This window comes from Xiphias gladius, chromosome 21 (genome assembly GCF_016859285.1).
Source record: "Xiphias gladius isolate SHS-SW01 ecotype Sanya breed wild chromosome 21, ASM1685928v1, whole genome shotgun sequence".
In the NCBI taxonomy this organism is placed as follows: Eukaryota; Metazoa; Chordata; class Actinopteri; order Istiophoriformes; family Xiphiidae; genus Xiphias; species Xiphias gladius.
Genome location: NC_053420.1, coordinates 4,156,436 through 4,178,422, shown reverse-complemented (window position 1 = coordinate 4,178,422; position 21,987 = coordinate 4,156,436). Strand labels below are relative to the sequence as shown.

General features: G+C 42.7%; 1 protein-coding gene across 1 annotated transcript in view; it reads right to left on the bottom strand.

The window, feature by feature from the left end:
- Positions 1 to 5,726: 5,726 nt before the first annotated feature.
- grip2b (glutamate receptor interacting protein 2b) overlaps positions 5,727 to 21,987 on the bottom strand; it is a 47,899-nt gene continuing 31,638 nt past the window's right edge. The window contains exons 15-26 of the mRNA XM_040116406.1: positions 20,846 to 20,909; positions 20,496 to 20,641; positions 19,325 to 19,469; positions 13,416 to 13,555; positions 12,751 to 12,924; positions 12,372 to 12,528; positions 10,801 to 10,915; positions 10,038 to 10,080; positions 9,813 to 9,820; positions 9,530 to 9,724; positions 7,327 to 7,473; positions 5,727 to 6,756 (exon numbers count right to left, since the gene is read on the bottom strand). Of these exons, the coding sequence (XP_039972340.1) occupies positions 6,598 to 6,756; positions 7,327 to 7,473; positions 9,530 to 9,724; positions 9,813 to 9,820; positions 10,038 to 10,080; positions 10,801 to 10,915; positions 12,372 to 12,528; positions 12,751 to 12,924; positions 13,416 to 13,555; positions 19,325 to 19,469; positions 20,496 to 20,641; positions 20,846 to 20,909 (1,493 nt within the window). The 3' untranslated portion in view covers positions 5,727 to 6,597. The remainder of the gene's footprint in view (positions 6,757 to 7,326; positions 7,474 to 9,529; positions 9,725 to 9,812; positions 9,821 to 10,037; positions 10,081 to 10,800; positions 10,916 to 12,371; positions 12,529 to 12,750; positions 12,925 to 13,415; positions 13,556 to 19,324; positions 19,470 to 20,495; positions 20,642 to 20,845; positions 20,910 to 21,987) is intronic.

Here is a 21,987-nt window from a genome sequence, read left to right as displayed (position 1 = left end):
TAAATGATTGGTGAGCTGGTCACAGAATTCATTTATATGGGAAATTTGCTAATGTTTAACAAACCATCTAATGTGGCAATAAGTAAGCTAATAATTAGCCGACCAGACGCAATGAAAAGCAAGTTAACTGCGCTTTTTCTGAGCAGTAAGTTAATGGCTAGCTGACCCCATACTGTGGTTAGCTGACTGCGGTTTTATGGGCCTTAGGCTAGTTGCTAAATTAAAAAATACTAGAGTAATGATTGGCCAGTTAATTACAACCATTATTTCTTTTAATAAGCTAAAGTTAGCAAACCAGGTACTACGGCTCAAAATGTAACTGTAGTTTTCTGGGCAGAAAGCAATGATTAGCCCACTGACCGGCACAGTCAGTTGGCTAACTGTGTCTTGGTTGTGAATTAAGCTATTAGTCTGCTGACACGACACTCTAGTTAGTCAGTTAACCGTTATCTGGGAAGTAGGCTAATACTGAGCTAACCGTAATCAAATGGTACCTTTAGTTTTCTGGGTGGTAGGCTGGCATGTTCGCCTACTAACTAACTAACTAGTGAACTGCAGTTAATTGACCAGAAGCTGTGGTTTTTCTAGCAAACACGCAAAGTTTTATCAAATCATCTGACTGTCACACACAGAAGCAATGTTTAAATTTGAAGCCACTTTACACCGTCGGCTTTTGCAACTGCTAGGTAGCAACTGAGATCAACAAATACGGCCTCTGCAGGGTTTAAAAAAAACAAAACAAAAAAACCTGAAAGCCTCCGTATCTCAAACAGAACAAACAGAAAGATGTGACTTGACAAAAAAACAGTAAGCGATGGTCTTTTTTCCCAGTTTGCCTCCAAATAAGAGCAATGAATGAATGACTGGCTTACAGTGCACAACAACAATTCATGCAGTAGAAACCCCGACACGTGCTCCATCCCCAACAGGAACGTGTTATAGAAACACACAGTAATGACCTGCTGTCACGTAGAGAGAAGAGGAATGCAACTCAGTCCCTTTCTCAGGCCTGGTTTTCCTTAGTGGTCGGGAGATTTGAATGAGCACCCTCTTGGTCACAAACTGGGTTCTTTTTTTCTTTTTTTTTAAGCTTTAGGTCAAGGTGAACCGTAAAAAACACAATATATTTTGTGAGAATGTGTGTTTTGAAGGGGGCGGGCGGGAATGTCAGGGATGTGAAAGCGCCTTAATGCAGCCGATGATGTAATAAATGCCAGATTATGTAATAACTTGTTAAACGTAACGACATGTGTTGACGGGCTCGGGGTAATGACAGTCTGTCTGACTGACTGACTGACTGACACTGCATTTCTCCCCCCAAATTCAGTTCATCCGTAACTCGATCATTTTTGCAATAATATCAGTTTAAAGTATCGGCCCCGCACTTCCGCAGTAATTGAATGTTTTTTCACGTTTACACTTTCAACCACTTGGCTGTAAATATTAAAATTTGTTACATTTATTACATTAAACACCTGGGATGATTTTTATTTTCTGAGACACTTCACTTATCCGTGGGACTTTTGATACGGTTCCGGATTGGGCTTTAAACTGACCTTTGACCCAGAAATGCATAGGGAGTATGGATGACCACACATACGTATGTAGGTACGTACGTACGAACGTACATACATACATACATAAAAACCAACAGAACAGTTTGGAAGGCTTTTATTAGCAATTTCTCTTTTTTTTGTTGCTTTACAAAACACTTCCTTTTTTTTTTTTTTTTTGGCCACTTGATATTTGCGTAAAAAAACACTCAGACAAGTTTGTTCTGTTGTACATGAAAATACTTACAGTGCATGGTATTCAACAGTGTGCTTCTTTTTTTGTAGTAAGTGCTTGGAGAGAGACGTTAGTCCCCCCTTTTTTTTTTTTTTTTTTTTTTTTTTGGTTATTTATGAAAAAGTTGTCTTTCTCCGGCTTGCTCACAAAAACTGAGTTATACTGTTTTCATTCTCATCAGGGTTTCAGAAGGGAAGGTGAACAGCCCTGAAAAATATCACCACTGTACAATGAAATGTACACCACCTAACTCTCTCTGTCACACACACACACACACACACACACACACACACACACACACACACACACACACACAAACAGTCATGCTCAAAAGCTCAGTCATGCTCATACATGCTCAAAAGGGGGGCAAAAAAAACAAACAGACGCCAATAGATACGTACATGTAGTACACACGTACTCTATATAGTACGCACAGAAACCTCTACACACATAGATGCACACATAATGATACGGTGGAGTCACATACATGCATGCTCCCTCATTCACACACACACACACACACACACACACAGAACAACACACTAACACACGCGGGTGTTCTCACAGGGTGCAGCTGGATTCTAACTGTATTATGTAACAAGAAACAAAGTGAGAGAGAGAGAGTGAGAGAACAGAGGTTGTGATTGTTGCTGTCAGTTTCCCAGTCCCACAGAGGACAAAGGCTTTTCTGTCCTCTCTTTAACACACACATTCTCACATGTATTATTCCTGTGTGTTGCATGAGCCGTCCTTTCTGTCACACATTTTTGCACACTCGCACCATAATATTTGTTCTCTCCATTGTCACACAGGAACGTACACATAAAAAATGTCACCTTCCGACCCGTATTCAATATTTCAACGTTTGTCGCACATACGCTTAACTCTGCCAGCTGTAGTGGGAAAGGAGTGGCGGCCAGTCACACTTCTGTTAATCCACAGATAATTGGGGCGATGAGAGTTTTTGGAAGGAATAAGAGAAAATCATGAAAAAAAAAAAAAAGGGAGTGGAAAGAATCTCTGCTGTTACCAAACAGACCAAAATAGGAGGAGAGGAGAGGTAGGAGAGCGGAGGGTAGTCAGAAAAGGACCAGTCTGTTTGATTTATCGGGATCTATTGGCAGAAATGGAATATAATAGTCATGAATTCGTTTTCATTAGTGTATAATCACCTGAAACTAAGAATCGTTGTTTTCGTCAGCTTAGAATGAGCCCTTCCTATCTACATAGGGAGGGGGTCCTCTTCCACGGAGCCCACCACGTTCAGTATCCCTGAACGGACAAACCAAACACTGGCTCCAGAGGAGGCCTTTCGCGTTTTTTACGTCGCGTGAAGGCCACCGTAGGTTCTCCTACGTGCTTGGAAAGGGAGGGGTGAGGGGAGGGGTATTCGGCTGGTTGCAATCTGCAGCCTCACTGCTAGATGCCACTAAATCCTACGCACCGGTCCTTTTAAATGACAGGTTCAGATTTCTCTAGGTTTGTCTTACTACAATACCCACGTGCTATAGAGTTGCAAAGTGGAAGGAGCTATTTGGTCCACCTTACATTGTCTCCATAGACGTGGGTGGGCATGAAATTCTCCTGGTTGGATTGTCCATGCAAAGGATTAGCAAATGTGTTGAAAAACATGAGTTTCTTTCGATTAAAAAGTCAAAAGGTACAATCCTGTCCACATAAAAAAAAAAAAGTTTAAAAAAAAAATACATGAGGTGAAAAGATGACTATGACTCCCAAAGTGCATTTCGTTAGAAAATGTCCCATAGTGGAGATTATAATTCTGTTCTCAACTGCAATGACCAAGCATTTTGAATTTAATACAGCTTTAACTGGCTCCTCTTTCTGGCTTTGCCTCCAAAGCAACAGCAGCCAAGGCTCATGGGTATTGTAGTATAAGAACCATCTGCCATGCCAACCTGACGGACAAAAATATGATTTTCTCAGACATGATTGAAAGAGATGGGCATAACATACACCTTTTTAGGAGATTTTTCAGGATAGTGCCATGATTACAAGTTAAGTAACATTGAGGATATCATTGAAAGAAAATCTGAAATTGGAATACAGAATGTTTAGTGTACATTTATTTCTATCTTTGTGGGTGTGTTAGAAAGGGTACAATAATACATTCAGTTACCCACTCAACTTGGCTAGCTGTATGCATACTGGTCCTCTTCCGTAAGATTTTTTTTTGTGTGTGTGTGTGACTTGCTCCTAGTGTGAACAGCCTGGTACTTCGGATCAGAAGCCTGACAAAGTCAATCTTAATGTTTGCAGATGATACCATTAACTTTGTTCAGGACTTCTGTGCTGCTAAAGGGCCAGTCTTCCCTACAAAGCCAAACAGCAGTGCCACTAAGTGTTCTTGGTTGAGCCGTAGACATCATTTGAGGGTGCTGTGTATAGCATTTTTAAACATCAGTTGAAAAATTAGTTGTCATAGCTTGTTATGAGACTGTGGTTGGAAATGATTGGTACCATCTGTTCCACAAACGTTGCGCTGTTATTGCTTGGAGAACTTTTTTTTTTCTTTCTTCTCTCCAATTCAGACTTGATTGCCCATGATCCTTGTTGCTTCCTTGTTGCAAAGAATTTGCTACTTGTTATTGACTTTGCCTGTTGTTCACAATGCTGCAAGCACAGGTGGGACAAGGCGCCTATCTTTGTATCTAGTCATAGTCATAAGGTACACTCAATACCAATAATGGTAAACTTGCTTAGTTATGCTTGTAAACTGTACAACTGTGCTTATTTAAGCAGAAATATGTGGTGTAACCCTAAATTATATTAGCAGTGTAAACCATTAATACTAAATCGCATCTTTCAGAAAATTCTGAAAATCTAAATTGTCTGATAGCGTTGCTGCCGCTAAGTAATGTAACTTTCGCTAAGAGACTATCTTTGCTATTACCTGTGGCTCTTTAGTTTTGTTGAGTCAGCACTGATCCTAAGTGTTGACAGGTGAATGTTGGTGTGTGCCAGTGGGTATTACAAATGGACCTTTTATAACATGTTTCTTTGTTTACTGTAAAGATTAACTGTGCCGGATATACATGTTCCCAGCAGCTTTTCATTTCCTCTATCCGCTGTTTTCACCAGAGACTCACAAGCTTTAGTTTTGTTTTTGAGGAACACTACTTTATTCCTGTTTTGTGTCATAAAGCAAATATGCTCTAGACCTGACCCTGTAGCTCACAGTGTAATTTCCAGTTTTTCAAGCTGCTAGACAGACTACTTGACCTTGTTTGTTTACAGTGACTGTACTAATTTCTAAAAAAAATAATTGGGTACTGAATTTCCCCCAAATTGCTACACACAGCACCTTTTCAATGGCATAAATAGGTGTTTATTTGCGATCACGTTGAACCTCAACCCCAGTCATAATATCTATTTAAAATACAAATATAGTAGCTACTGCTCTTTGACTTTGTATGCCAGCAGTGAGCTGAGGTGAGATGAGCCCAGTGCTCTCAGACAACTGTAGTGACAGATTGGGTGAGGAGAAACAAAAAACAAAACCAAATAGGGTCAAAAAAACATCTCTCAATGTTGAAGGAAAATGTTCTTCTATTTGCAACACAGTTTTCTGCGAGGCATCTCCAAGAACACAGCTGCCCAGTTGTGCTGCAGCAAAAGTTGCCTTTTGTTAGTAACTTCCATTTAAGGTGCCATTTTTCATTAGGAGAGGAAAGCAATCCCTTCCCTTCAGTGATTCCTTTGAACGGAAATGTTTGGCAGTTGTGATGACATCATTGTCTTGACCATGTAAGGATGGCACAAATTGGGTTTTTTTTTTAATTTTCTTTTTTTTTTTTAATATCCCCGTGCTGACCTTATGATGTGCAGTGGTATCTAATATAGAAGTACGGCTTCGTGCGACAGCTGGAAAAAGAGCTAAAGTTGACCTTTCCGGAAAATTACTCTTGGGAATTGCATTGGAGCAGCAGTATTTGAGCAGACTCTTAGCAGCAATATGGACTTCTACAATGGCTACATCTGTATAGACCACAGTCAGACACAATATAAAAAACAATTCCTTTATAAACAGTTGGTTAGATCTTCTGTCGAGTCTCATTAACCTTAAAACAAATAAAATCTGAAAACTGAGCAAGGCAATTTTCTCTTTATCAATTCAGTTTCACTTGAAATTTCCTAAAATCGCAACCAATGTTGTGTAATAAGGCAGATCCCACTGGAAATTTCTATAAACCTGTAGCCTGGCATTAATAACAGCTGGAATGACCTCACTCAAATTTCAGGTTTTTTTTTTTTCATTTGTTTTAAGTAAAAACAAGATTTGAAGAGTCAGAATCAGTTAGAATGGCTGGTTAAAGTGCCAAGTTAGTGGTTGTTTATGTTGGACCAACACGGAGGACTCCAAGCCAGTCGTCAGGAGAGCCTCTGGTGGTTTTTCTGCACTCTGGCAGTGCTTCCGTAGAGAAATATGCTGTGTGACAGCAGTTCAAGCCAGTGTGAATGGGAGGCGGCGACTGTGTGAGCATGCAAATGTTTGTGTGTGTGTGTGTGTGTGTGTGTGTGTTCCTGCAGGAGTCTTTGTGTTGGAGTAGAATTATTGCAAGCCGGTGGTGTGTTGTGTGTCTGTTTGTGTGTTTGTTTGTTTGTTTATTTGTGTTTGTGTGTGTGTGTGTGTGTCTGTGCCTTTCAGTCAGTTCCAGTAGATATAAGTTTATATTTCAACACCAGTTATAGTATGTCTCCTGCCTGAGTGTGACAGAGTGATCGCATGTGTGTGTATGTCTAGAGATTCATGTGTCTTTGTGTGTGTGTGTGTGTGTATGTGTGTGTCTGTTACAGGTCTAGTGGGTGGTCCAAAGTGTTGTTATTGTCCTCTGGGTCGTCATTGGCCAGTGGGTTGCGGCTGATGACCAGCTCCAGTCTGTCTCCAGCCTCTGTGATGAGGGGCACTGCCAGGCAGCAGTCGAAGTCCCTCGTCCTCACGTGGTTCACCTGGAACGAGGACGGAGAGACGCAGACAATGGATGCTCTGGTAAATGGTTCTGCTGCTGGTTCATTACTGTAGCTAGCTCATAAAGACAGAAACCAGCTGTTGTCTCAGGTTAAAAGATAGTTCCCGATTACAACTTGGGTCTTGTTTTGTCGTTTCTGCCTTCCATCCTATAACAACACTGACTATTATATCAACATAGCAGAATTGCTGAATTTTACATCCATAATAGGTGAACCATGTAATTTTGGGCCTTTTTTTTTCTTTTTTCCCAAGAAAGTACTCCAATTCCAAGTTGTTAAAGAAATGTAAAAGATGTAAATAGGATCTTCATATTTGGTGTTTGGTGCTAAAGCAGTTGCTGTGAGCGAATATCTGAAGTCTCAGACCCACAGATGTCACCCTGCTGATGCTCTGCCAAGCTTTTACTGGAGCCGTCTCCACTTCCTCTTTGTTTTGGGACTTCTAGCCATCAATCTGATCTTCCGCAAATGAAACAGCATTTGGATAGATTGTGGCCCCGATATGGACGTCAACACTGTCAAACATTTATTCTATCCTTTTATCATTACCTGCAGGATCCTGTCATAGGGTTTGAGCCCGGCTCGGTCAGCTGGCCCGTCAGGTCTGATCATGTTGACGTAAACTCCCTTCTCCAAGAAACCGTCTGACACGCTGAAACCAAAGTCGTCGCTCTCTGGGTCCTTTATCACTGTTACCTTTTTTAAAGAAGGAAAACAAAAGGAAATTAGGTTGGTTTGGTGAAATTGAATCTTTTAACTAAGTTTAGTTCGATACATTTTTAAACACGAATGAAAAACAAAGGCTGTTTGAGAGATAGGACTAATGCAATTTTCTATCTTTAAAAAAAGACCAAAAAAACAAAAAAAACCCCATGTGCTCTAAAAAATGGTGGGCACAAGTTGACTTCAAGGGCCCTGAACAAAACAAGCTTGAGGTAACTGACTGATAGTGTCACGTCACATGGCCTAATGTTTTCTGTTAAAAGGTTCACTTGAACAGGGCACGAGGACAACAGCTGATGGCCAGTTGATCACGTAAATGGAAATAAATAGTAGTCTGTGCTCCTAATAGATAAAACATCAAAGAGAGTCAAACGAGCCAACCATCCTCATGTCAAAGTCAATCTGATTAAACGGTCTCATCATATCCTCAGAGTAGGAATGTCCTCAAATCTAATGTAAGACATGTGTGTGTGTGTGTGTGTGTGTGTGTGTGTGTGTGTGTCTTTGTCAGTCTGCCTCAGCCCTCGGGCCAAACAGACACACAGACCTGAAGCTCTTTATACAGCCATGACACACAATGGGAGCAGAGGAGAGAGAGATCGAGACAGTGATGTAACCTGCTCGGTACATTTTCACAGAGCCCCACTCTCACACCCTGCACGCTGCCATTGGCTGGGGGCTACACACCCACTGCCCAAAGGTTGCAGCCCAGAAACGTCCCAAACACAAAGGGGTAAGAGGAAAATACAGGCGGAGGGCGGGGTTCTCTGCAGATAGATACACTGCCGAGCACCTCCAGTGGGTTGTGAGGGATGATTGAGAGGGGTTGCTTTTGTATGAGTCTAAACATTGTCTCTGAGGAAGATGCCTGGACGGTATACCTTTTTAAGACCCACAGACGCCCTGAAAATCAATGGTCAGGTTTCTGTATTGTTTTCATCTCAGCTGAAACAGGGTGCAGAGAATGGCATTAGATGACTTTAAGAAGAATTAAACCTTTGTGTTACGATGCACTAGTTTGTAGGACATGCTGCACAGAATTGACCCACGCTGCATGCTTTACTGAAGCATGATTACACGCAGGACAGGCCACTCCTCCAAAACGGCCGCCATTCCACACACTGTCATTGAGGGATAAATGCAAAATGGATGTTTTTACAATTGGTAATGAGGGCCAGATGTTCTGCTAAGAGCTACAGAGGGGTCCAAGCTGGGAAAGTGGTCTCAGACTTTTGGACCCCACTGTATGGATGAACAAAAAGCTGAAGAGGCAGTATACGATACATGAATTTTGTATGATCTTTTAATGAGACACCATTTAAAGGCTGTAACATTTTGGCTGATTTCACTTTCATGTTTTTTCTCCCCTTGGAAAACAAGTGTATTAGTCATTCTGGGCCTGGGCTGGACAAGTTTGAGCAGACCCTCGTATGAAGTCATGATTATAAATCCAGAGGACGGTGAAGACATGTAGCCGCCAGCATAACAGTTGCCCAAGGGGGTTGGAGCGCTACACTATACATTAGAGCATCGGTGTACACTGTACGCCACGCCTAACGTAATTAATGCTTTTCCTGCTACGACGTTTCCTAAGTAAGAATGTCTACTCTGAAAAAAGAATATCTAGTTGGAAACGGATTAGACACCCAGCAAAAAATGACTTATTTCCCTCAATGGACCTTTTTTTTTTTTTTTGTCTCAACAGTTTGGCAACAAGGACCATTAAATCTTCAGAGAGCTGGAAGTGCGTGCTCATGGCCATGACAGTGACTTCCTAAAAGCCTTGTCCTCACTATAAGGTTGCCAGGCAGGGCAGATGGATTTGTCAAGAACATTACGTAACTCCCCCTCAAAACATTTAACATTTCTGTTTGTATTGGGATTAAAAAAACTACATTAAATATGGTGATTAGTAAGTTTAGTAAATTAGTAAATTAGTAAACCCTCACTTTAACTTATCCTAGCAACATTTAATCCAAGATCAGAAACTTCATCATAACAGAGTCGTCAGACAGAGGTTTGAACTCACTTTGTGCAGTTCCAGAGGCGTCGGGGAAAGAATCCCCTGCATCTCCTCTTTGATTCGACGAGACTCCCACGTCCTCTCTGACACTCTCAAGGAGGCCTTGGGTTTGGGCTCGTGGTGCAGGAGAGGGGATTGGTTATCTTGGTGGAGGTTGGCCTCCTGGTTGAAATGGGCCTCCTGGTGCAGGTGGGTGTCTGGGTGGAATTAAAGGGTTGGTTAGTAACAGTAATTTAGTAGTTTAGTTTAGTAATTAATATTAGTGTTTTCTCCCCTTTGTCAGTCTGATAGTAGGAGCTTGGAGAAACAACCCCCCCTTGGTTCTTTCACATCTGCCACTGACCTTGATGGAGTTGCGTCTCTTCGTGCAGGTGGGCCTCTTCATGCAGATGGGCCCCCTGGTGGAGGTGTGTGCCCTGGTGGAGCAGATTTCCCTGGTGCAGGAGAGAATTTCTCCGCAACGGGCTCATCCTGCTGTGGCCCAATATGGGCTCAGCTGGAGGCTTGCTGACACCGTCAACCCCCAGACTGATGGCTGTGCCTGTCATGATGGATGCCTGCACAAGCAAATTTGGCTGTGGTGGTTAGGTCGAGGTTAAAAATGCTAATTTGTGAGTATCACTGATGGCATAAAGCTAGTGTGGCCTACATCAGGGTCCTAGAGTGTGTGATGAGGAAAGCTAATGGTAATGGTTCACAAATGTTCAGTGGCTGAGGACGATGTTTTAATGATATTGATACTGTGATATCACGATTGTGTACATTAAACTAGATTCATAGTTGTGCACTAAGGAGTTACAGCGTAGCTACAGAATCTATGGTAATGTTATTGCAGCCAAGTGTGTAGGCGCCGCGGTCTGCCATCCAGTAATGCGACGAGGGAAAACACATAAGATATATATCTGCGCATGCCGAGCCCACCGTCACTCTATATCACAAAGTAAACAAACAATGTAGACGCAGTTACTCTGGGGATAGAATTAAAGGATGATGCATCCCTCTAGTGTTGGTGGAAAGGTTACCAACAGGTGAATGCAGATATTGAACTACAAATCAAAACCTATGGCAGGAACGCCGTTAGCGCCTTGCATCAAGTACAAATCCACTTTAGTAAGCCTGTGTATGCAGCCGGTGGAGGCTATGAACTGTGTCCATGTTTGACGGTAATGCCAACATGCCATTGTAAGTTGCGGTAACTTTGGGGTTCAACCATTTTGACAAGGATGCTCATGCTAATGACTGCATAAATTAGAGTGAATGCTAACATGCCAACTGACCTCTATCTCTCTGAGTAGCTCTGATTGGCCGCAGGTCTCCAGATCCTCAAGCGCCTGACACCAGAAACTGTCATCCGGATCCAACAGAATACCGTCTGGTTGTTGGCCAATGAATCTGTCACGCACACAAAAACAAACACAATTAAAATGAAGATGCTATAGAAACAGGTTATCTCACCCGTTTCTCACCACTGGATACTAAAACGACATTTTAAACGAAAACAAACAGGCTATTCATGTTCAGACAAAAACTTTTTGGGCTTAATCTTGGTAGATCTGCCTCTTGCTAATGACTTGTGTGTTACTGTGATTTTTCGCTATACTGTGAAACTTTTCTGTACCATATCACAGTTACCTGGGAAATTAAGAGTCATTGTAATGTGAATAAATGTGCACTGTGGAACTGAGTCTCCATAATCAAGGCATGTATTAGCAAGGGGGTAACGTCATCAACAAAGCCAAAGCTGTAAACACAGAGCGATGCCGGTGTAGGACAAGGCTATTCGTTCTGCTTAAATCCAACATGAGTAATCTTTTAACACTGAATGTCCTTGACTGACGAGATTAATTCACTTTCATTGTGCAGATGATTCCCCCCGCCCCCCCCCCCCCCCCTTTCTCTCCACCCCTAGCAGTGTTATATAACCCCAGTGAATGTTACTATCCTCACAAGGCTTAACCTCCTGACTCATGACTATACACACACAGATACTCCAGATCCTCTGTCACTCTCGCTGACGAGACGCGTTAGCCTCCGCACTGAAATTTCCGCTCCGCTGCAAACTCTGCAACACGAACCAGAAGATCAAACACAACCCTCTGTTGTAAAGCTAAAATACTTGCTTGTAGAAAAAAAGACACAAGAGTCATGGACATATAAAGCTAGTGCTGAAACATTTAGTCAACTGTTGGTGGCAGATGATCATTTAAGGCATTCATCGAGCAAAAATGCCAAATACCTGTCAAGTGACAGCAAGAGTGACAGAAAATTAACTGACCACAATTTTGGTGAATCATTTAATTTTATTTAACAAGTATATCTGCAGAACATTCGCCAGTTTCGGAAAAAGTGTATGTTTTTTTTCTGATTTATATCATTGTAAATTGAATATCTTTTAGTTTCGTACTGTCGGTCTAACAAAACAAACAATCTGAAGACGTCACCTTGGGATCTGCACTTGTGCTGACCATTTTTTACCATTTTTCAAGCATTTCATAGACTAAACAATAAACTGATTAATAAAAGAGACAAATGAAAGATTAATTGATTCCGAAATAGATCTTAGTTTCACTGTCTCTTTAAGTATATACAGTGGACATTGTGAGTATTTGGAAAGTAACACATTTACATTCTTTCGGCTCTGTACGCCTCCATTTCAAATCAAAATTGAAACAACGACCGACATTGATGAGTTGATTTTTAGCTTTAACTATGTTTTAAAATTTTCACATCCGCACGAGGTGAACGGCCCTAAATATCTAAAATTGTACAGCATGCATCAAAAAAGGTCAGCCAAGATACATAGGATACACGATTGGTGGTTAAAAACATAAAACTAAGTTAGTCCTACCCTGGTGGTTTGTCCCAGTCATCCTCACTGAACCCTCCGTCGCTGAAGGGGTAGTTCTTCCGGTGCCCAGGAGGAGGTGTGGTGCTGCGCTGCTGCTTGGCACTACGCCACTCATGAGGGTGGAGGGCGATACCAGCCGCTTGATTGCTGAATGTACCTGCGGATGGAGATAGGTGCTCAGTTACAGATGGCTGCTGTACATGGAGGTAATCATTTCATAAAACCAAACGCTCTGGTCAATCATTCAGTAGCTCACAAACGTTAACCAGGGATTTTCAACTGAAGTTCGACTGACGAAATACAAGATTCGTTTTTTTTCCCATGTTGTGTAAATGTTACTCTGAATATGTTTTGTAGTCTATGTTAATCCACATCTTACCCTGGCTGCCATATCCAGCATCCAGCCCCGAGCCATCCCATGACTCCATGGCAGAGTCCACGTAAGTAAGCTCGGAAAGCTTATTGGTCTGTTGGCTGTCCGTCAAATCGTCGTCCTCGGGGTCACTGAGCTCATTCTCCGTCGTGTCTTCTACCTCTGCTGCTTTCCTCTCCTCTACATCTTGGAGAGAAGAGGTTGGCATTTTCTTTGTCCAATAAATTCATCATCAATAAGCCTATTTTCAGACGAGGTTGGCTGTCTCTTGATTGCTAACTTGTTAAATACAAAGATTGTGAATCATCACGGGAGGCCACATTAGATAGATTATTCATAAAGGCAACACAAAAGAGTTGAGGATTAGCGAAAATGGGACGGAATGACTCACAATTTCTCAATGGATAACTTTTAAGTCATAAAGAGACACTAGCAGGTTAAAAAGTGTCTATGTTGTGCACCAGAAGCCTAAGTCCAATAACAGAGTTCAGGTCAGCAGCTTGGTAATCTTTACTAAACGTAAAGAACCAAGACGACGCGAAATAAATAAATATATAAATAAATGAATATCTGAATTTTGTCACATCAAAACAATATCGATCGAGCCAGCTGTTGTGCTAAGAAATGTGTAATGCAATTGCACAGTTACGGTGAAAAGTCTTCATACTTACTGTCGAGCTGTTTTTTTATCTTGAGGGTGACCGTCTCTCCAGCCATCTGCAGCAGGTGGATGGCTTCACTCAGCGGCTTGCCTTTGAGGCTGACGCTGTTGATAGCCAGGATCCGATCACCTACATGAATAGCCCCTGTCCTGGACACACATTTACACGTACGGATGGATAAGAGAAGACATGCAGGTACACAGAGTATCGCACACTTCAGTATTATTCACGCCCACGAAAAGAGTGCTATGAGACGCGTTTGTGTGTTTAGATATGATTACTCCGAAACCACGGTTTGTATCACCTCCAAAGGGACACTATGACGTCAATAGTACATTCCTCTCCAGCAATGTTTTTTTCCTGTGTTTGCAAATAATTTTTTTCTTTTTATAGTTTTGCAAAATGACCCTTTAAAGTTCCAGAAAAGCCTGATTTTCTCAAAAAAAATGTTTTCGATATTGAAACAAGACCTCAATCTTTCCCTAACCCGCAAACTGGTGGCATACTAATGTAAATTGCCCGTCACAGGAGTTGATAGAAACTTAATGCTGAAACATTGAGGCTTCAGATACTGTCATTGCTTTAAAATCAGATTTGGATTGAGAAAATGTAAAGTAGTTTATGTTTAACTAAAACTCACGCACGACTAGTTTATGGGCACAACAAGGTGACCGGCGATTTTCTGCTATTGAACTCAGGCAAAACTGAAGTTATTGTACCTTGCCCCAGTCACCTCAGAAACACATTATCTCGTGATATAGTTACTCTAGATGGCATTGCCCTGGCCTCCATCACCCCTGTGAGGAATCTTTGGTCAGGATAGGTTCTTCAACTCCCACACGAAAAAAAACAACAAGAACTTCAAGGACTACCTTTTTTTAACCTATGTAACATTGCAAAAGTCAGGCACTTACTTTCTCAAAACGATGCAGAACAAGACCAGGTAAAAACCTAGTTCATGGGTGGACCGCCCTTTATCAGTTTGCTTCTCTCCTACTCCCTGTGCTCACACATAAAGTAATTTAACAGGGCCGAATTCCCAGTAAAGCTGCTCTTGTTTACATTATTTTTGCTTCTGTTGTTTTCACTGCCGAGCCATTTCCAAACTGCTGCTCTGCACCGCTGAAGTCCCGATCCCTCGCGTTCGCGGGGAAGTACCGGTGACTCCTCTATGGCAAGTCGCTAAGGTTTGTCCAAGAAGCCGCTAGATTTGTCACAAGGCACTTTTGTGAAGAGAACTTGCTAAGGGGGTGTGAAAAGTTGATAATCTAGCAACAAAGGTGCTAAATTGGCAACACTGACTGTAAAGCCCCCCCCGATGACACAGTAGAAACGGTTTGCGCCACCTCATTTTGAAAGCGCAACGACCAATGGGGAAACTCAGCACTAGGGCACATGGCGTTCGGCTGGCCAATGGTGTACCTGTGTTACGCACTCAGTCAGTCAGTCAGTCCATGCTGTTGTTATTTCTAGGCTGGATTATTCCTTATTATCAGGCTGCCCCAACAAATCTAAAGTTGATCCAGAATGCTGCAGCGAGTACTGACAGGAACTAGGAGAAGAGATCATATTTCTCCCGTCTTAGCATCACTGCATTGGCTGCCTGTAAAATCCAGAGTAGAATTTAAAACTTCTTCCTCGCCTACAGAGCCCTTAATGGTCAGGCACACCACATCTTAAAGAGCTCATAGTACCCTATTACCCCGCTAGAACACTGCATTCCCAGAACTCAGGCTTGCTTGTGGTACCCAGAATCCTCAAAAGTAGAATGGGAGGCAGATCCTTCGGTTATCAGGATCCTCTACCGTGGAACCATCTCTACGTGTTAGAGTAGGCTTCAAACCTTCCCTTTTGATAAAGCTTACAGTTAGGGCCGACTCAGGAGTGTCCTGAACCATCCCCTAGTTATGCTGCTATAGGCCTAGACTGCCGGTGGAATTCCCATCATGCACCAAGCTCCTCTCTCCTCCTCTTCCTCTCCATCTGTACACATTCATATCCCATTAATGCTTGATACCAGCTTGACTTCTTCTCACTCCTGTAGTTTTGTGCTTTCTCGTCTCTCTCTCCTCCTTTCGCTTTCTGCAGGTATTTTTGCCTCTCTTAGTCCTATTATTAATTTTTTAAATACTATCATAGTTATTGTTATCAATATTCCTATTATAGATCTTTATGTGGAATCTTCATTGTGCTATGTTCTTTCCGCCTGCACCCCCCCCCACTCTCTCTTTCTCGTTCAACCTTGGTTCTGTTCAAGGTTTCTACCTGTTAAAAGGGAGTTTCTCATTACATTTCATTACATGCCTGCTCATGTGGGAATGTTTAGTGGCTGTAAATAATATTATAAAGAGTACGGTCTAGACCTGCTATATATGAAAGGTGCCTCGAGATAACTTTTAATATGATTTGGTGCTATATAAATAAAACTGACCCGACCTGACTTTGGAATGAATAACACTGGCTCCCTTTAATCCCTTTATCACTGGCCGCTATATTAAACCTGGCATAACATGTAAAACAGTCTTTATCAAAGGCAAACTTTATCTCGTGGCCTACTTTGATAAGGGGCATCATTCATTTGGAGCTCTTATCTCACACACACGATCATATCACATGTAAGCGCTTTAAAGTTTTATGCACGAGTGAAGTGTGTGTTTTTGAGAGGGCAGGTTTTTCTGGATTGGATATCTGTAGTTTCTGTTTGCCGTAGCTGTTTTAACGAGACTAAAACACTCAACGAAGCTCAAAGAAAAACTGGGCCAGCGTGAATATTTTCCGCCAGCCAAGCCGATGTTGACATCATCTGTACTCCTGCACTTTGTTCTGTGTCAAGCTGAGCCAAATTTATTTATAGAGTGCTTTTAGCCAACAGCTCTGAGGCAATGTGTTTTATCGACAACAGTTTAGAACAGGAAATAGAACAATTACATCACAAAGTCCAAGAAATGGGGTCACAGTGTGTGTGTGTGTGTGTGTGTGTCTGTATGGAAGCGTAGCAGCGAGCAGTAGGCTGCCTCCCTGGGTGTGTTTTGCTGAAATAACACGAGCCGGTAATAAAAAAGGGACATTTTATTGTAAAATAAGTGTCCACTGGTGAACTGGTCGTAAGCTGAATGTGATTCAGGAAAACCGTTGTGTCATCCTCCGCTCAGCCTCGTTCCCGTCTCTCCACCGCATCGCGTTTCTCATTATCTCACCTGACATCCACTCCATGTCACACGAAACCCGCTGCACATTCAGCTACTAGCGGGGTACCCGTCTAACTGCTGCCCGCGGCTTCTTCTATCATTTCCCCTAATAAGGACTAATTAAGACAACATACAGTGAGTAGGTTCCTTCATTTGTCTCAGCTATACACTGATCAGCCACAACATTAAAACCGGTTACTGGTCTTAATGTTTTGGCTTATCAGTGTATACATATATACATAAACTTCCACAGAAGTAAGGAAAAGACCCGCTTCCCAAAAAAATTGACCTGAGGATCTTAAGGAATCACACATGTCCACTGGTGAATTATACGTTTTATGCCGACAATAGACAATAATACAAAAAACTTTTTGTCATGTCTTAAAGTGAAGTAAGTGGTTCTGGTGAAAGACTGTTGATATTTGAACTCAAAACCAAAACAAGTACACCCCTCCCTTCAGTGCTGCTTCAGATGCTCCACCCCCAAAGTTCAGTTGGCGTTCATTGCCAAGGCAACGACAAAATGGCGGAATCCGGAGTGGCGTGGAAGTAGATACTCTTTCTCACAGCTGAAGCAGAACAAACCTTATAAAATAAAACGAGATGCACACAAACACAGCATCCAAAACACAATCGAGTAGAAACTAGCGAGAGTTGGTTTAGATTGTTTTTACAGAACTACAGTGACAGAAGAGCTGACCCTAGCTTTGTAGCTAAGCTAACAGGGAAGGAAACGTTACCTAGCATAGCATTTCAAATTATGCATCCAGCAAATGTGACACCGGAACCTGCTTGCTAACTAACCAGTTGGCATTAGCGGTCACAGACATTAGCAAAAGGGACAAAACAATACTGACCTATTGGCTCTGTAGAATATAACAAAACTCATGTTTTAAACAACTCTCCAGCAGAAACAGAACAACCTCCGCATCCGTCCTTATGACTGTCAACTCTCGGAGGTCTCTCCCCGATAATCGGACTGGCCACCAGGACTCCCGGGGCAAATTACAGTGGGCCACCACACTGGTGGGCCGGTGGACCGTCAAAACATCCATAAAGTTTCTACCAGACCTCTCCATGTGCCTGTAATTCTGGTTGTTGGCCGGTCCCAGTGGATAACTCCTGGGCTGAATTTCTTTACCAGCCCGACCGTGCAGTCTCAACCGTTGGAAAGCCGCACCGATGTTGACGTGGCTCTTCGCCCTTGCCTGATCATAATACTGGTACCATCCGTTATCATGTGCCAGATTTACCGTGTCTCGCTCCCACTGCTCGACACCGGATTTTTTTTTTTTTTTTTTTAGCACACACTCCTCCTCCATGAGGAGACATTCACTGATTTTGACAAAAGGTGTATTGGAATAGAATCGCTTACTCCACCTTTAAATGTTTTAGAAAAATGTACATAGTAGAAGGAGGTTTGTGCGATGGGGCAAAGTGTTCCTATTTGCTGCCAGGTGAAAGGGTGTAAATTAGCCACATGAGCTTACCTGCCCCACAGAGAAAATAGCCACAGTGGAACGGCAGGTTCATGTTGTATCATGTTATGTAGGATGACGTGAAGCCCCACGTTGGTTCATCGCCAGTGCCGATGGCTTACGGATTGGGTTTCTGGAGGGAAATCATTCTTATACTCGATGCTTTGAATGCTGATGGGGCACGATTACGAAAAGGCACACACAGTATTTTGGTGATTTCAAACGGCTGAAACTTATTAGAATGTCAGAATACGTTTTACATCGTGTAGGATAACTCGAGTTTTCACACGTAAACCAGGAGGTGTGCTCATATCTAAAACATATAAAAGTACAGTGACTCCAAGAAGCACACTGAAAGCCTGGAAATGCAATGTCTGCGTCCTTTTTTGGAGTAACTTACATGCTGTACACATAAAATACAACTTAAAAATGCTCTAAAAATATCAGAGGATGTTGTGCAATTGACCAGCTGTTTCTGTTAATGATGTCCTGCAGAGTGTTTCTGTAAATGTTTTATTTACCAATGATGAGTTAAAGAGAAGTTTAAAAATAACAAATCTGATTTGAAGAACAGATTGTTTCATTTTTTTTTTTCATGCAGCTGGTGACAGCATCCTAGAGCTAAAGTATGTAACTTTTTTCAATCTTTTTGGTAAAGATGCTCCAAAACATATCTTAATGTGGACAGGTGCTACCAAAGGCTTCTGTGACCCTAACTAATTAAACAGGTTTCTGAGCGAGCTTCAACCCTCTAACCGATCAGAGAAGGCCAAAGTCAGGGGTGGGGGCTCACGGCTGTCAATCAATACGTGAACGCGCCGCCGGTCGACTACTCCTCTCGGCATCGAGGCTTCCGGCTAGTATTAGCCCTTTAGGAGACGTAGCTATGGCTGAGCCCGCAGGCTAGCAATCTCCCGATTCCTGCATTGGCTGAGACAGCGAACACAACGAGGATGCAGGTGAAGGGCTGGGCGGAGCCTAACGGAGCAGGGACAGGTGGGGGTGCGAGGAGCAAAGTGAGTCGGTTTTTAGTCTCATGCTAGCACGCGTATTGTAGTAGCACTTTTGGTAGTCCTCGTCCTTGGTATTATTCTGCACTGTATTTGTTTGCTGTGCTGATACTGGAGTGAAATATGTGAAAACTGAGCACTCCAAAAATCTTCAGCTGGAGAGCTTTTTCTAAGTCTTCAAAGCTCAAACTGGCAACCTAGATTTCCAAGAAAAGACTGTGTGTGTGTGTGTGTGTGTGTACCTCTCGGCCAGGCCTCTCTTGGTTAGGCCAGATATAGTGATGGGGTCAAAAGGCTCCTCGGTGCCTGATATGGTGATACCCAGAGGGCCTCCATACCGCTTCAGCTCCACTGTGTAGATGATGCTGCCTGACGTCTCCTGCTCATCTGGTACACACACACACACACACACACACACACACACACACACACACACACGTTATTCAACTGTTTCAGTTCCAAGGAATAAATGATACTCCCTTTGCTTATCTGATATGCACACACACACACATACATACACATACACACACACACACACACACACACACACATACACTTCATTCCCAGAAGTTTGTTAAAACTCTTCTCAAGTCAACACTGGTGGGAAAGACAAACCAGTTTCCATGGTAACCAAGGAGAAGACTGCCTCGTCATCATATAGCAATAACACAGAATCTCTGTGTGTGTGTGTGTGTGTGTGTGTGTGTGTGTGTGTGTGTGTGTGTGCCCACATGTCTAGGGGATGTGACTGTGATTATACCCTCTAAATCATAATCTAGCACGATTACACAATCCCTCCCCTACATCACATCAAAACACGCAGCGGGACAGACTGACAACTCTTTGCAACAACTCGGACGCATTCATTTCACTCGTCGAGTCACACAAATCCCAGATTGCGGCTATAAGACTGGTAACGTGACTAAGTGGCCATGCAGAATGTTCCTTAGCTGGATTAGGACTCAGGAATTCAAGGCTGCCACAAGTTGCTCATGATACACACATTAGACCAATATAGCAGCAGGATACAATTGTCCTCCACACTTTCTTAATATATTCTATACATTGGTTTTTATGTTTTGTTACTTTTATTATTGTTTCACACGGGATTTTTCTTTCCCCATAGTTTTTTCCCCACAGGGATCAGTGAAGATGCCTCTTGCAGATGAAGACCATTTTACAGCCGCAGCACAGCTCCCTGAGTTGTGGACAACACCACCACCCAGTGGCCGAAGACTGTCATTGCACCTCCGTTTAAACTGACGCCTGCTGAGGTGATGATTATTTGAATGAAACAAGCAGAAAGTCTTTTTTTTGCGATGTAACGATCCATCCCTTCAGATTTATATTATCACATCCACTGATCCAACAAACACAAAACCCACTCTGCCCTGTGCATACGCACACGTGTACCTGAGTTGTCCTCATCTTTGCGGATCTTTAGCTTGACCAGTTCCTCGCACTGCTGGAGGATCTGCTCCGCGTCGTCTCTGCTGCAGTTCTCCAGTCTGATGTTGTCGATGGCCAACAGCTTGTCACCGGGCTCCAATGTTCCTGTTCTGAGGGTGAGAGGGAAAGAGAGGGGGAGAAAGAGACACAGGGGTAGAAACGGATAAAATCGGCTCCGTCTGTGGTAACACTTGTACCTACACATAATGTATGACATGCTACTAACTACACTGTAGAGATGGACTTCAGTAAATACATTAGAACGGACGTTCAGACCCACGGAGGAATATAAAAGAATAGACTCTGCAAGATACCTGTGGGCCATGCTGCCCTTCTTGATATCAGAAATGATGAGGGGCTCGCCTGATTTCTTACTGGCTGTGGAGGGAGATGAAATCACGCTAAGCAGCAGCAACAACATCAACAAACACGAAGTAAAACGTTGCTCTCAAATGCAAATGTCACTACTACTAATAATAACAACAACAAAACAAAACGATAATTGTGAGAGTAACACGACATCAGCAACAACGATTAATCCTACATCGATAACAATACGTTTAGTGCGAGATCAACAAGGGTTTTGTCTGTTGTGACATAATGGAGCGAAGGAGGGTAAATGTATAATAAGTCATTTCTTAAATAAAAAATTCATAAATGTTACTCCACTAATCGCAAGTGAAATAGTCTTCAACAGACACTGGGACTGAGGGAGGCCTAAAAATGTAATTGTGACTTGGAAATGTCTTATCAGGAGGAAAACTGTCCAAGATGGCAGGTGGATTTATGGCAGATCAGCCGATGTCTCCTGCTCTATGAGAGCCTTCTCAAAGTCAGCAGTGGGCACCTTGATTCACAAGGTGGCACCACCGCACCATCCTCTGGGCGCCGCCAAAGTGCAGCCTGTTATTCACGGCGCCGTCCGGTAAGGTAAGTCTGAAAACTCGGATCAGCACTTTTCCAGCGGCGTCGGTGTCGTTTTGACGAGCGCAGCAGCTGTCCGTGCATCAGCGCCGTCAGAGACGATGCATTCATTTCAGACGATTAACAACAGGGCCACCCGTCGTCACCGCTGCAGAGTCGGAGAGGGGAAAATTTAATAATGAAATCCAGAGTCTCGGGGCGAGTCGAAAAGTGAGGACGCTCAGGTGTAAGAGGATTGGTGACAGTTTTAGACAAACCAGAGAGTGTTAAAGCCTTCACACTATCTGGGGACTCTGGCGAGCAAACGTTCTGCTCGTAAAAGTGCTTCTCGGTCTTTGTAATACTTGCAGATGTATTTAAGTCTTTAATCCAAATATATTAAAATGTGCCAGGTTCAACAGTCTGCCCGTGACTGGCGTAACGCTGCTCAAAATAACACAGTTATTTTGGCTCCCTACGTTATACACACATTCCAGACTAACAATGATTAAACACCGAATGTAGGTCGTTCCCACTTTAGTGAGAGTGTGTT